This window comes from Poecile atricapillus, chromosome 12 (genome assembly GCF_030490865.1).
Source record: "Poecile atricapillus isolate bPoeAtr1 chromosome 12, bPoeAtr1.hap1, whole genome shotgun sequence".
NCBI classification, from domain to species: Eukaryota; Metazoa; Chordata; class Aves; order Passeriformes; family Paridae; genus Poecile; species Poecile atricapillus.
The window spans coordinates 15,327,931-15,343,287 of NC_081260.1; the positions used below are offsets into that span (position 1 = coordinate 15,327,931).

Sequence of the window (15,357 nt, forward strand, 5' to 3'; positions counted from 1 at the left end):
CGATAATATTGCATTTATGGTTGTGCAAAGCTATATAAAAATACCTGGCTATTTAAATACTTTATACACACTCCAATTAACCTACTCAAATGGGCAGTTCATGTGGGCAAAATCCTTGATCAATGCAAGTTCTCGAAGGGAACTGCTTTAACTTCCACACCACTCATACCTGGAAATTCCTTTACACAACTACAGGGACACACAAATAAAACTGGGAACTGGAGCTGTACAACACATCAACATATCCTAAGCAGCAGAAAAGACTTTGTGTGAGCTGAAGCTGCCTTTTAGGCAACCTTTTTGAAATACCAATTTAGATCAAAGCAAAAATGCATTTTTGTATTTTTCCCTGGTATTTTTTCCTGATATTTTTCTTACTCCTTGAATTGAAACACAAGCAATTCCACATCCAAATCCTAATGAGCTTTGCCAGGAAATCTACTTCAAACACATGTAATCAGTCACTTAACCTAGAAGTGATTTATTAGCAGCTGTGAATTCTCCCAAGGCTCAGGCTGACTTGCAGCACAGTCCTGGGCATCTGCTCCCTCCCATCAGCTGCACTCACTCAGCTGCTCACTTCTGATTGAGTGTGGTTTCAATTTTTAATCTCTTTGTGTATTAAAAATAAAATCACAGTAGCAGAACACTTACCAGGAGAATAATCTCAGGCTTTCTAAGGAAACACTAAGACAGAGCAACATGTTTATTTTATTAGCACTGATGCTCAGCCTTGTGCTGCAGCAGGAAACCATTAGTCTGTCACAACACTGTATTCCACTGACAGCCCCTAATTATATGCTTTCATTTTGGCATTTTGCAGCTATGAAGTTTCATCTCTGCACTGATATCAAGACAATACAGTGAACTTCATGCTTATTTTTCATGAAACTGGTTTACAGCAGGAATAATTTCAGTCTAACAACTCCAAGCCATCAGATACAGCCCAGTTAGACCATTGGGTGCCCGCAGCTGCCCCTTAAATTTATAATTCAATTCCTCTGTTGGGATCCACAGAACATCCCACTGCTCCACAGGGGTTAACAAGGTGTTCAAGAAGAGAAGAGAAAAGCATCCTCAAAGACATTGTCTCATAACTGCATTAACACTTGGACCAGTCCTCCCTGTGATAAGGAATGAATCTGTGATGGAGATAAGGCTGGACACTGACCTCCATTAACAGAGTGGGATCTGTTGAGTGGAGGGTTTGGAAGAGTTTCTCCTTCATTAATTAGTCTGAGATCTTGTTCCCTCTGGAGCTCTCTGATCATTCCATCAAGGATACTCTCATCCTGGTCATTGGTTTGCTGCCCGATGACTTGTTCGACCACCTCACCGTCACCTTGACAAGAACAAAGCACAAATGCTGATAAAATGATGGATTGCTGTATTACCAAACACCACAGAAATAATCCCATTTAAAACTCTGCACCACTATTTGTCTGCTCTGCAAAACATCTGATCACCAGCTGGCTTTCTGCTCTCATGTAATAAATGGAGGCAAAGTTTAGAAGAGAAGTTACAATAAAATCCTGAAACTCCAGACCACATGTAGAACATAAACACAAACCCTTAGAAAGACCAGAAATAAATTATACCTCAGTAGGTAAGAACAGAAGGTCTTTTTTGGGGATCAGCATTTTGCTGAAGTTTATGTCTACAAGAAAAAGTAACTGTTTTAAAAAACAAAAGTTTTTTCCATGTTTTCCTCACCTTCCTTCTTTGTTTCTCACATCCACAAATACAGAGATTAATAGACAATTAAACATCTGCCACATACCTGGAAAAAATCCACTGATTTTGGAATACTCTTGCCTACAGTCAATTTGATTCCACACACAACCCCAACCCCACCCCCTCTTCTACCTGTATATTGAATTTAAACCATTAATTTATACATCCCCACAGCACCATCCCAGGAGCTGGTGCTCAATACTGTGCCACACTTGTATTATTCATGAGCTTCAGACAGAATACCATTAGCCACATATCCCAGCTGAGGAATAAGTTGTTCATCCTTGCAATTTTCCCTTCCTGGCACCAGCCGCTGGAATCTCGTGGGATGAGGATTTCCATCAACATCCACCAGGAATGGAGGAGGCATAAGGTGTGGAGCCTGTTGAGTCTGTTCATCCAGCACATAATTATTGGCATCCCGGATCAGGGGCCGATAATCCGTGTGGAAGAACATCTGATCGGGAATCTGAAAGAAAAGCAATTCAGTAAATAAATCAATGGCCATTTACAGCTGTCTTGCTGCTCTGGAATGGCTCCCATAAACCTCAACTCCTACACTTGGGACCAGCACAAGGAATGTTATGACAGAGAACAGATTCCCACCACAAATGTAGCAAGGCCTGATGCAGAAATTCAACAATAAAATAGGCCAAGAGAGGTGGACAGAGAAGATAATGCTTTTCTCCTCTATCTATAGAGTCACTTGTCTAAATCTTTATGCATTAGATAAAGAGCAACTGCTCCATGACCTAATTATTATTTTGTCTGGGGCAGGGTGAGGGAATAAATTGTAACACAAATACTTCCAAGATAAAATCAGGTCAAGACAGGGAAGAGTTTAAAATTCATTCAACCCACCTTTTCATAATATTTATTGCATCCAAAACCAAATAGTAGCAGATGTCCATGAGAATCTGTGCAGGCAAAATGCTGCCCATCTGGTGAGAACTTGCAATCAAAAACAGCTCCATGGCCTTGGCCCTCAATCTGTACCAAGCACAGAGAATTCCTTTCACAACCAGACATTCTCTATAAGAGCATTTTCACCAACATTTCCCCTGTGTTCCAACACATACCGAATCCACATTCTGTGATTTCTCATCTAGCTCAAGACTGATTTACACTTTTATTTATTAAACTGAATAACACAGTAAAACTTCACATTTTCTCTCTGTCCTGGAATTTCAGCCCAATTTTTAATGTATGTTCTGGAACAACCACCTAAAAGTCTACATTTTATGTTAATGGCAGACATAGGGCAAGATCACCAAAGATCTCAGAGCTGTACTGGCTCTGGAGGTATTTAATGACATCTGCTTTTGTCTCAAGGCCAGTTTTGTGAAAAAAGAAAAAACCAAACCTTCTGTGATCCTTCTTACCATGTTAAAGTAATTGCGAATTTTTGTTCCTTTGTCTATATCCCAAACGAAAATATTCCCATCGTGTCCTGCCGAAAGCACAATCCTTTGGTCAAAGGGATGAGCCTCCAGAACAAAAACTTCATCGTCATGACCCTGCAACAACAGCAGAGGGGAAAAAAGAGGTTTTATTTCTGCATTTGCTATCTCCAGATGTGCTGGGAGTTACTGAGCCCAGACCAGGCCACCTCAGTTTACTGGAATTGTGCTTGGTCACCACTCCTGCCTCAGGTTTGGCAGTGTCACTGCTCAGCACCACTGAGATGGGGAGGGATGGGGAGAAAGGAGCCTCCAAAGGGTTCCCTGTCATCCAGCAATGACCAGGATTCTGCACATCAGCTCCTTGCCCCATGGTGCACTCTCCTCCCAGCAGGCAGGGGACAGCTGGATACTTCAACACCAAATCCTCCTCATGGGAATGGTGATGAGTTCAGCCTGAAATCAATCTCAGAGTGAACTACATCCACTTGGGATTCCCCCCTGGAATTGTACTCACAGATAAGCTATGCAGAAGCTGCCCTGTGGATGAGTTCCACACTTTGAGGAGGAAATTGTTGACTGCAGTGATGACGGTGGCATCGTATCGATCCCAAGCCACCATGGTAACCTTCAGCTTGGTGACCTTGTCCTCTCCAGATGCCACATTGTTTCTAAGGAAATCAACAATTAAAAAAAGGAATAAATCAGTAAGTACACATGGAAACATTTAGCAGAGCTAATTCAGTATGAAATTCGGGAGAGGATGGATCACAGGCACCTCTGTGACTCTGGCTAAGGCAGGAGAATAAAGGATGGTTCTGCAGTGGTACAAAGTGAATACAGGAAATATTTAGTGCCACTGAGATTTATAGAGCTCTATTTCCTTAAAAAGGACATTTTCTCCTCTGCTCCTAAGTCATCATCCCTCTCTACCCTAATTTTTGCTTTCAGCTCTATTAGGCTTCTTCCTACAAGGCGTTTTTCTTATCAGTCATCAATATCAGTAAACTCCACAATGAGCAGGAACCTGCTAAATAAATCCAACTCACACTTCCGACTGCAAACACTGCAAATGCAACCACTGAAACATGGAGAATTCTGCAAAGCAAGTGCCTAATGGATTTCTCAATTTCTGCTCTTTGTTGTTTAGAATATTCAATTACAATTCAATTACAGGGCACTTAAAGAAGTCACTTGAGAATCTCAAAAAGAAAAACTCAAAACTCTAATGGAACCTGAGAACCAAACATTAATTTCACCTCTTACTTGGAAACCTAAGGTAGAAATACAATGTTAAGAACTATATTGGAGATATATATATATATGTGTATATATATACTAGTAAATGATCACTGGAGCTCTACCAAGACCTCCTTCTGTGAGATAAATTGTTTGACATTCTTATTTCATGTGTAAAATACTAAATATTCCTCAACCATTAGGATAGGGAAGTACCAACAGATTATTAGTTATTTGGGGGTGAATTAACTATGCAAGTTGACAAAGCCACAACACTTTGAATACATGCATGGAAGTCAACTAAAAATGGAAGCAAATAACCAGTTTTCCATATAATGGAGGATTTAGCTTGCAGGTAAATGTACCCATGAGGTGTGTTCTGCTTGCTTTGCTTTACCCTGTCATTTTTGTAGCCATATCCAGGACCAAACTCTTCCAGTCGTGTTGATGGTAGTGCCAGATTCTTGCTGTTCCATCCCTGCTTCCACTGACAAACCTTAAGCTGTGGGACAAAGGGGAAAAAAAAAGCCATGAAATTCTGAATAAAGATGGTTTCATCCCCACATGGACACCAATAAATTATATATATATGTACTTGTAAATGTGTACTTGTGCATCTCTACTTCTCTTACTCATGAGGTTACAATTTTCCTATCAGATATTGTAGGGTACAAGAGAGTTTCTAGCCCACAACATTAATTACATTTGGCTCCAGCAGCAGATGGCCTTGGAATGACTTCAATGTCGTAATTCATACGAGCTGCACATTCCCTTTTTAATGACATCAGCAAATCCCTGGAGCAGCTCAGAGTGGCAGCAAAGAAAGGGAAACTGTGTGCCAGGAGTCTGGCATAAATTATAATGCATTAACTTAGGGACAGGGTGAAGACAGGCAAGCGAAAGAGCCAAATGGAGCACAAGGAGGTTGTCCTGCCTGTGGAGCTGAAAGGGGAATATTTTAATTTTTAAACCCCTTCTTACTGAAAAATTTCAAGCATGCAGCAAATGTATTTAACCACATCATAGTGCTTTGGCCATCAATGTCACAGAAATAATTTTTATTGAGAAACTGGAGAAAAAGCTCTTCAAGTAATACATTTTCACAGGATGGCCAACAGCTTTGGAAGTACATTACATTTTGTCTACATTTATATACAAAATTACACTTAAAAGGCAAACCTATTCAATTTTATGAAGTAATTGTTTCACCTTTTCAGTTTCCCTGACCTAATTTTTTTCACTGTGATGAAAAAGAGTTAGAAAATACTTGTGACAAATTAATTTTCTTCCTAATTTTACTTCTTTATATTAAAATAAAATGGAAGGTACCCCTTTTCCATTCAAAGCATTGTTACAGAATATAAATTTTCAGTATGTGACCTCATTCCCCTGCACATGGCTTGGAAGGAATTGGTGGTACAATTACCCCAGCACATTCCCACATAATTCCACACGACAAAGCTCTCCCAAGTACAGGTGCACAGTTACAGCTGGGCTTGGAAGGCTCATCCCTTAAACATCCTGCCCAGCAAAATAAGGAACAGGAGCAAAAGTTGAGATAAAAACATCCATATTTACCAAATTTTGCTTTAGATTACACTGATTACAATGCTCTTCCTCCACAAGCAACCCCTCTGTGGGGGCTTCCTGGGAAGGTTCTTACACAGAAAAGTTATAGAATTTGGGTTCCAATTTGCTCTTTGAAAGAAAAAACAAATCAAAAGCACAGTTACAGAACACATTTGTTGTTACAACAGAGGACAACGAGTTCGAGCTTGTGGACATGACACACATCTTGCAACACACTGCAATAATTTGTCCAAGATTAAGCCAAGCCCACAGGCAAATCTTCCTGTTGCACCAAATTTTCCATGAAATGTTGCTTGGAAAATTACATATCATCATTATCAGGTCAAAAACCCAGCACTCACCTGTCACCGTTGTTACAGAACTGCACTGCAACCACTTTGTCCTAAACAGGAGGGAGGAAAAGAACAGAATTAAAAAACCTCAGCCTAAAAGATCTCCATGATGAGCTTTTTACTCAGCTAATAAAAAAAAAAAAGTCAAAAAATTCAAGTACAGAAAAGTTGTATTTGAAGTTAAAACGTCACCAGACACGTTGTGTTAAACACTGAAAGAGAAAGCTTCAGAGAGGTGACGGTTTCCTGCAATTTTTAGACCTAACATGAAAGTGCATCATAAAATTTAATCCAAAAAATGCAAACCTTGGCTTTATTAACACTTACATATCGTTGAGAAACAAGTGTTATGTTTTTGACATAGTTTTGCCCTTTTTTTAATTTCCAAATACTTGTGCTGGCTCCATGATTTGCTCTCCTTACTCCCACTGATGTCTCTATCTCCTGCTAACTGGGATTTGTTTTAGGGGGGGATGGTAACAGCTGTCTGCAGGATTAAGAGTGGATTTAAAGAAATTAAAGGAATTACAGCTTCTTCCAAACGTGTTCAATAGAGAAAACATCCTTTTCTTTTTGTGAGCAAAATGCTTGTTAGATGTGTTGGCTTGGAGACTTCAATGTGAGAGCCACAACTCCCAGTGAAGTTCAGGGAATCAATTTAGACCTTGGGCTCAATCCATGAAATGTTCCTGAGGTGGTAAATTTGTAGTTTGAATTTTTATGGGAACCTTTCTGCATTATCTGAAAAAAATATGCTTTTAAGCTTTATTTTCTAAATGAAATTACCATCATGATCCAAATTTTGACAGCACAGTCCAAAATCTGAATTACTTTGTTTTATGTGGATTTAACTGAACATTCAACGGCAAGTTTAATAGGAAAGTATGACATTGTGTAATGACATTGTGAATTAGAACTGTTTTAATTCCTCATTCCAACACAGACTTTTTCAAGAAAAAGGGAAAATTACCTGGTCCCTCAGTTTTCTGGAGGAATGAAATACATAAAGCCTACTTTGCACAAACCTCTTGCCTCAGAGGGATTTAAAAATAAACATCCCACAAATTTCCAGGCATTTAAATACCACAATGTTGAAAGCCAAACAAATTCTAGACAGTAAATTAAAAAAAAAAAAAAAATAGGATGTACAGAAATCAAATTCCTGAAATGAGGAAAAGGTGGGGGGAAAAAAGAGATTTTCTTTTGGATTTGCCCCTTACCGTGTGAGATTCCAGCTCAGCCATTTTCTCTGGAGATTCTGAGCCCAAATAATAAATTCTTATGACATGGTCAGTACTCCCTGTTGCAATGAACATGCCACCTAAAACAGAGAATTCTCTGTGAGAAGAAAAGTCATCCAAAGAACAACTTATTTTAACTTCATTTATTTTAATTTGCAGCTTTCTTGTGAAAGCAGCAAACTGGTTTGAAACAGAAAATTTCAATGTAAACAGGTAAATGTCGAATGAAATATTTAAATGCAGTTTTAATATCTACTTGACACACATCAGAGAAATTATTGCTGAGTTGGGATGCAGTGATTAAGGTATTTTATTGTAATTTCTTTACAGTATTGCTCAAAAAGGCCACTGTTGTGTGGTTTACTGCACTGAAATGGGTTTAGTTAATTCAGGACTTCAGCCTTTAAAAAAGGAACGTGGCACTACAAAAGTTCTCAATTCCGAGAAAGAAAAATTAATGAGTAATTACACAATTTTCTTTGTAAAAATCAGTATTTTTGCTCATTTAAAGCTGCAAAGAAGATTTGTTAGGCTGAGATTTTACAATACATTGAATTGATCCTCTTAGAATTCAGGCAAATGTGGAAGATTACCAAAAGTGTACTCTTTGACAGAGGATTTCCACAACTTTTCACTCAAAAACTTTACAAGGTGAAGTCTTAAAAGGATGTTACAGAGAAATATCTCTGATGTGCAAAACAAGAGACTGAAAGCCTTGGAAATGGTCAAGACATTTTAGCTTAATTTATTGGAAGAGAAAGAGCAGCTTGAGCAGACACTTTGCAGGGAAAATTTCCAATAACCACAATTTGACAGGGATAAAATTAACTGGAAAAGAGTTTAACCATATTTGTATTTAAAGAGAAGTAACAGAACTGTCACCAAAGCCCCAAATTCATGAAACAGCTGATGCTGCACACGTACCAGAACTGAAAGATGAACAGGAGATCTGAACACCAGGCCTGGACCTCTCTGCAAACTTCACAGGACGATCCCTACATGCAAAATACACTAGTTTTATTTTTCCTTCTTTATTCAACACAAACAGTTCCCTGCAGCTCAGCAGGTTGAGGTCAAGCTCATCTTAAGTCTCTTAATTCTCATCTAAGTTTGCTGGAATATATTTTTCATTTTTGGAATTTTCTTCCTTAGTTTAATAAGAAAACAATAATTCTCTAAACGGAGAAGATTATTTAACTGATTTAATATTACCCTCACCAATTCAAATCTATTTAAAACTGACCCTGCCAAACCATTAATCCAATAGCATTTCCTCCCAATGAAATATGGGTTTGATGACATCTACATATGTTCATTCTTCTGATTAAAAGCAAATTAATTCTTCTGTCTGTACATTTTGGACAGGGATTTAATCCTGAATGTAAAAACTGGAATTCCTTCCACAACTTTGGCTTGCAAAGCACAAACCTCAGAAATAACAACCCCAATCTCTGCCTCCCCTTTGGGTTCCAACACCACAGAATCCCAAAATGCTCCTGCCCCACACACCGGTTTATTGAGCAAGAAAACGCCCTTAATTCATTATCTCAGCACTCTTCTCCATGCCAAAATCAAAAATAAGTTCCTCCTTGAGTTAAAATAATTGTAATTATCTAAACAGTCTCACTTGAATTTCATGGTGTTCGCATGCCACTGCCAGAAACAGATTGTTCCGTCGGCACCAGTGGAAGTGAGGTATCGAGTTGTTCCTTTCCTTGCTGGAGAGAACTAAAAATAAAAGTTGTAACAATTAAACCAGCTCCTACTTTCTCTTCTTTCATGCTGGAAACTTGTTGACAAGAATGTTTTTCACTAACATACTAGTTTCTCCCCAGGAGTAGAGAGAGCAGGGGAAAGCACAGAACCTAAACTTCCATGAAAATAAAGCTGAGGAAATGGAAAACACCTACATTTTGGTTAGGAATTCTTTGTTTTTACCACACAAAGGAAATTGGACAGATGAAACAAGCCCAGACCCTGTAAATGGGGTAAAAATAGTTCTTTCTAGGATAGAACTGGATCAAGCAAACACAACTAACTATTCCTGCATCCAAGGCCAATGAAGAACAGCTGCACAGCAGGATCCCCTCTTCTCTATCTTCCTAAGCCTCTCTAAGGAGTGGGAAAGCTTTTTATTCTTAATTTCATAACTGCAACAATACCTTTAATCCTCTGGCTACCTGGTAATTTGATAAAGGAATCCAGCACTGCTTCCTCAAAAAGCAATGACTGATTATATTCTAAATTATCAGTTTTACAAAGAGCTTGAGAGAAACACACCCACCCATATATATATATATATATATATATATACACATGTACATGTAAACAAATAATACACCAGTTAGAAAGTCAGGCTGGAAAACACATTTCTAACATGATCACCTTAACATGGTTGAAATCAGACAAAACTGGAAGTGCAGGGAAGATGGGGAGAAAAGAGACTCCTGGGGAATACTGGCACGATGGAGAAGCCTGTGCTGAATCCAAGGCAGCACAACTCCAGGAGAAAGGGATTCTGAGCCAAACAGCCCCACTCACTCTCCCCTCTATGTGCATCATCTGCCAAATTGCAGGGATTGTCTTTTTTATCCTGGAATTTTGGTTTTTGGAGGTCTCTGCTGGCAGTTGTGAGATTTTTTTTAAGAAAATCTGCATTTGCTACAACATCCAGAACAGCTCTTTAAGCTACAAGTTAAAATAAGAAGGAAACAAGATATGGGGAGTAAGAAATTTTAACTGATTCTTCTGAAAAACAACTATTCTCTGTGAACACAAATGTCAGGTCAGGTGCTGTGCCAGGAGCACCACCAAAGATGCCAAACACGTCAGCAAGTTGAGCCAAGGAGATGCTGCTGCTCTCTGAGTTGCTTTAAAAGAGCATCAGAACTTCCATTTTCTAGACCTAAGGAAGCAGCAGTGGGATCACACAGCTAAAAGCACATGGAAGCAGAAGGATGATTCCCTGGGCACCATAGGATTGAGTTAGCCAGGAAAAACACCACTGAGTTGGGACACATCACAGAAATTTTATCCTTGACCGCCACAGCTCTTACTACCATTCTAACTCAAGAGTTTAGGGGAAAACCCCATCAGTCCTTACCTGTATGGAAGTGATGGAAGCTGAGTGGCCCTGCAGGACTGCCAGGGGGGCACAGGTCCGGAGGCACCACACCCTGACCACCTTGTCACAGCTGCCCGCGGCCAGCAGCGTGTTCTCGTAGTTGACGGCCATGTCCGAGATCTCGGCCGAGTGGCCCCGCAGGGTGGACAGCAGGCGCCCGTCATCCGTGGCCCAGATCTTCACCAAACAGTCATCTGACCCCTGAAATTGCACAGGAATTCCCAAAGATTACAGAAAATATGGGACACGTTCCATGCACGTCACACACGGATCGCTGTGGATGGACAGGGATCCCAACCCCTGGGAACCGGCAGAACAACTCAGTGGGATTCCACAGAGGCACAATTTTAAGAAGAAACTCTTCCTGGGAAGGTGCTGAGGCCCTGGCACAGGTTGCCCAAAGAAGCTGTGGCTGCCCCTGGATCCCTGGAGGTGCCCATGGCCAGGTGGGATGGGGCTTGGAGCAGCCTGGGACAGTGGAAGGTGTCCCTGCCCATGGCAGGGGGTGGTTGGATGATTGAAATATTCCATCCCATCCGAAGCACTCTGGGATTCTATGAACTGTGGAGTCTGGGGATCACCTTATAGAGTCAAGGATTTCAATTTGATAAAAGAGAATCATGGAATCACATGATGGTTTATGCTGGAAAAGGATCTATTTGGAAGGCAGGGACACCTTCCACTATCCCAGGTTGCTCCAAGCCCCATCCCACCTGGCTCCAGGGATGGGGCAGCCACAGATTCTTTGGGCACCTTGTGCTAGGGCCTTACCACCCTCAGAGAGAAGGATTTCCTCCCTACATCCCACCTAACCCTCTCCCCTCTGACAGCAGGAAGCTATTCCTCCTTGTCCTGTCACTCCATGCACAGGGATTAACATTAACAGCTAAAAATGCAACATTAATTTGAAAATTCTGTTCGTTTTTAAATATGTCCAACAAAAAGCAAGGGCATCACCACAGAAATGGATGTCACTGCGCTCTGGAGAAAAAACTTAAAATAATTGCCATGTATTTACTGACACACTACAAATCCAGGAAGGTAAATTTAGCAGAAAAGCAACTTGCAGCTGAACGAAGTCAGTCTGCTTCTCAATCAGTGACTAAGAGGCTCTTGAGGAACTCAAGAAGGAAAGAAATCAAACCAAAAAAAGCAATCTTTGAAAAGAAAAAGGTCCACATTTTAAACTTACTGTAAAAATTCTCCTCCCACTGCGATCAAAGGCTATGCAATAAACAGAGGAGAGGTGCCCCAAAATCCTCTTGTGCATCTTCATGTGTTGGTAGGTGGATGTTGGGAACAAGTGGCTGAAACGGCCACATCCAGTTAATTGCCTGGCAGAAAGGATATGAACTGGGAGAGAAAAATGAAGCAAAAAGAAGAGTGAGACATGAATTTTGTCCAGAACTCAGAGTAAATAAATATTAAATCAAATACAGTATTTATTAACAACTTTATTATTAGAATCAGTAATAAATCTGGACATCTTCCACCTCATCAGAACATTCTGTCCGGTGTTATAAAAAGAAATCCCACTCTTGATGGTGCCTTTCAATACCAACCACAGGCTGCACCTGCTTCCTTACCAAAAACTAAAGTAGAATGAAAAGTTCCCACCACAACTGGGAGTTATTCCAATGTTCAGTTCATCAACAGGTAACAGATACATTTATCCTACATGAACGTGGAAAATCTTTAAGAAAAATCTTTGAAGGAAGAAAGGAAATTTAGGAAATTACATGTAAGTAATATCAGTTACAAGAGGAGTATAAGAATAGTTTATTTTAAGTGCTTTTTTTGTGATAAAAGAAGTGATAAAAATCTTCCGTTGGAATGGCTTCTAGATCATATGTGAGGGCCAAAGGACTTCCACATCCACATCCTTGAATTCCCATGCCAATGAAATTGAAGAACAAGAAATAGGTGGCACTGATGGAAAACTCCCAGTGGCAGAATGGCAGGTAGGAGAAAGAACTGCAACAACAACAAACTCCTTCCTATTCCCATAGCCAGCAGCTCTTCCAAGAACAGCCTAAAACTCAAATGCACAAACCCATCCTGTAATGCACAACTGGAGACCATTTTGGGGTATTTAATTTCACCAATCCTCTCCTATTACTGTTTTCCCCAACCTATCCTCAGTCACAGCACTTGAACTTTGGATTTGAAAGTTTTGAGAGGGTTTTTCAGTGGCACTTGAGGATCTAACAGAGCTGTGCTGGTGGGTTTGTGGCGTCCCTGTGATAGCAGATCCCCTGGAGCAACTCCTTATCTTCCCCTGCACCTTGATGTGGGCTGGGCTTCACAGGAGCCCCACAAAGCTCTTTAGTGCCTTTCCCTCCTTTAGCTTAAAAGTCTAGTGAAAAACTCAAGCTATTTCTTAATTGTCTCATGATATCGCTGCCAATCTACACAAAAAAAAAGATCACGGAATACGTTAAAAAATTAATCTACAAAGTCAAGAAGTGCCATTTCAAAGGGCTCCTAACCCGTAACTCCTTGTGTAAATTGATACCATTGAAGTATTTACACACAAGCAAGGAAAAGAAATTGTTTCCAGCTTTAAAGAAAGCATTTTTGTGTCTCAGTTTTAGGCTCTGAAACGTGGATTATTTTTAATCACTCAACACAATTGAAACATGACACACGAGGGAAAAAAGCTGCATAAAAGATGCTTGCAAAAGGCATCAGGCTCCAGCATAACCTCACCCTCAGTCAATATTTGCTTTGCATGCAGAAACAGACATTCTGCAATACTAAAAAGCAAAACACACTAAAGCAAATTAATTTACTACCTACCTACTATTCAATTGATACCTGATATTATACAGGGCTGTTAAACAAAACTGTCTCCCTGAGCAAAGTAAAACTGAAATTTTAAACTCTTTTTCCTACCTCTAATACAGAGATCCCGCAGTGATAAATGCTCTATAAGGTACCTTAGCTTTGCCTACACATTATTTTATTTACTCTTCAAGTATGACAGCTTAAAAGCCGAATTCTTAAAAAGATTACACCTCCCTTTCCCCCACCCTGTGTGCCAACAGAGACGTGGAGTTGTTCAGCAACATGGTGATTCTGCTGTGTCTTTCAAGGCTTCAAGCATTTCAATATATATTTATATATTTAAATACATAATAACAGTGTATCTGCCTGTAAGCAATTTCAAATGGCTTTGAATATTTTTTTAACCAAAGAACTGTGTGAATCAAAAAGATACACTCTCATGTCATAATACCCCTAATAATCTCAATATTTTCTGTGTCCCCCTGCAATGCTTCTGAACATTTGCCACTGCTGTTTGTTGTAAATCCCATGAAGGAAGCACCAAAAGGCACCAAAATCCCACAGTTTTGGCACCTCACTTTTCCGGTCAAATCCCAGCCTTGCAATCAGTTCAGCTTCAGCGGATATGAAAGTAATTTCTTTTTTTTTTTTCTGTGTTTATTTCCCTATTTGCACAATGGGGACAAAACTCCTCCATCTCCCACGGATAATTACCAAATAAAAAGCCCTGTTTATGAAATGCTTCAATCAGAGACATCCAGAACTGTTGTTGAGCCATGAGGAGCAACAACTTTATCGAGGCAACAGCATCTTTGGACAAAAAAACCCAAACCTATCACTGCTTCAAAGGAACGACTCAAACATTCTCCATTCCTGTATTTTTTGGAAGATTAATACACAATATCTAAATAGGGAATTACCCCCACATGACAAAAATCCCTGTGAAATTTCCTTTCTACAGCACAATGAAGTTATTGTCCTCCTAAGGCCCCAAAGCACTAAAACCCAACAACAATTCCCACATGGAGAAATAGCAACTTAGTAACCCTAAAAAATTTTACTAACCTATCTCATTAACTGATGTATTTCATGCCACACTGGATGTAAGAGCTGCCAAGTCCACCCCCTCACTATTCCTTGCCAGGAAAAACTTTCAAGACAGTTATTTCCCATAAAAAGGGAGGAGATCCAGCCTTCTTGATAAGAAAAGTTAATTTTGTCCCAACACTGAAGGGCTATCTCAGCTCCTCCAACTACCAACCTGTAAAATACAGACATTTTTCTCTTTCTTTCCCACAGTCCTTGGTCCTGGAAAGCCACACCTTGAGGAAAATTGCAGTGCTTAATGCAAGACACATAAACTGACAAGAGCAATTCATAAATCACAATTTACCTCATATTCTACTATAGGAAACAGCACACCTTGCAAGAAAGCTCACCTAGGAAGGACAAACCCCAAACCTAGCAACAACAACCCACCAGTGAAAGCTAGATTTAAAAAACAATCACCAGACAGCCCAGACTTCAAAGTTAAATCACAACTTCAGAAGGAATTCAAGCATTTCAGTGAGACAAAGTCACTGAGCAGCACCAGCTGCAATTCCTGCTCTCCCTAAAAACCCTTGTCTCGATCCACTGTTTGCAAGGAAAATTCAGAAATGGGAAACTGGTGCAAATGTTTGTTTTAAAATCAGTTTCTCAGGGGTGATGAGCTCCTATCAGACTGTTTCACCTTCTGCAAGAAGCACTGTGACTTTGTAATGAGGACCTAGATTTTGCCCTCATCACAAATCCGAGCAGGGATCGGGTACCACTCACAGGAGAGACACAAGCCAGGATTTCACAGGAATGCCAGGAAACAAACACAGCTGGCTCACACATGGAAAACACCTTCTCAGAGAGTGGCTGTG

At 40.0% G+C, this 15,357-nt stretch overlaps 1 protein-coding gene across 1 annotated transcript in view; it reads right to left on the reverse strand.

The window, feature by feature from the left end:
• The window catches only part of BRWD3 (bromodomain and WD repeat domain containing 3), a 49,867-nt gene that overhangs the window by 21,045 nt on the left and 13,465 nt on the right, over nucleotides 1-15,357 (reverse strand). Inside the window, exons 7-18 of the mRNA XM_058848053.1 lie at nucleotides 11,853-12,013; nucleotides 10,640-10,861; nucleotides 9,164-9,264; nucleotides 8,461-8,531; nucleotides 7,516-7,616; nucleotides 6,305-6,345; nucleotides 4,771-4,875; nucleotides 3,652-3,805; nucleotides 3,117-3,251; nucleotides 2,596-2,724; nucleotides 1,978-2,203; nucleotides 1,172-1,342 (exon numbers count right to left, since the gene is read on the reverse strand). Coding sequence (XP_058704036.1) covers nucleotides 1,172-1,342; nucleotides 1,978-2,203; nucleotides 2,596-2,724; nucleotides 3,117-3,251; nucleotides 3,652-3,805; nucleotides 4,771-4,875; nucleotides 6,305-6,345; nucleotides 7,516-7,616; nucleotides 8,461-8,531; nucleotides 9,164-9,264; nucleotides 10,640-10,861; nucleotides 11,853-12,013 — 1,617 coding nt within the window. The remainder of the gene's footprint in view (nucleotides 1-1,171; nucleotides 1,343-1,977; nucleotides 2,204-2,595; nucleotides 2,725-3,116; nucleotides 3,252-3,651; nucleotides 3,806-4,770; nucleotides 4,876-6,304; nucleotides 6,346-7,515; nucleotides 7,617-8,460; nucleotides 8,532-9,163; nucleotides 9,265-10,639; nucleotides 10,862-11,852; nucleotides 12,014-15,357) is intronic.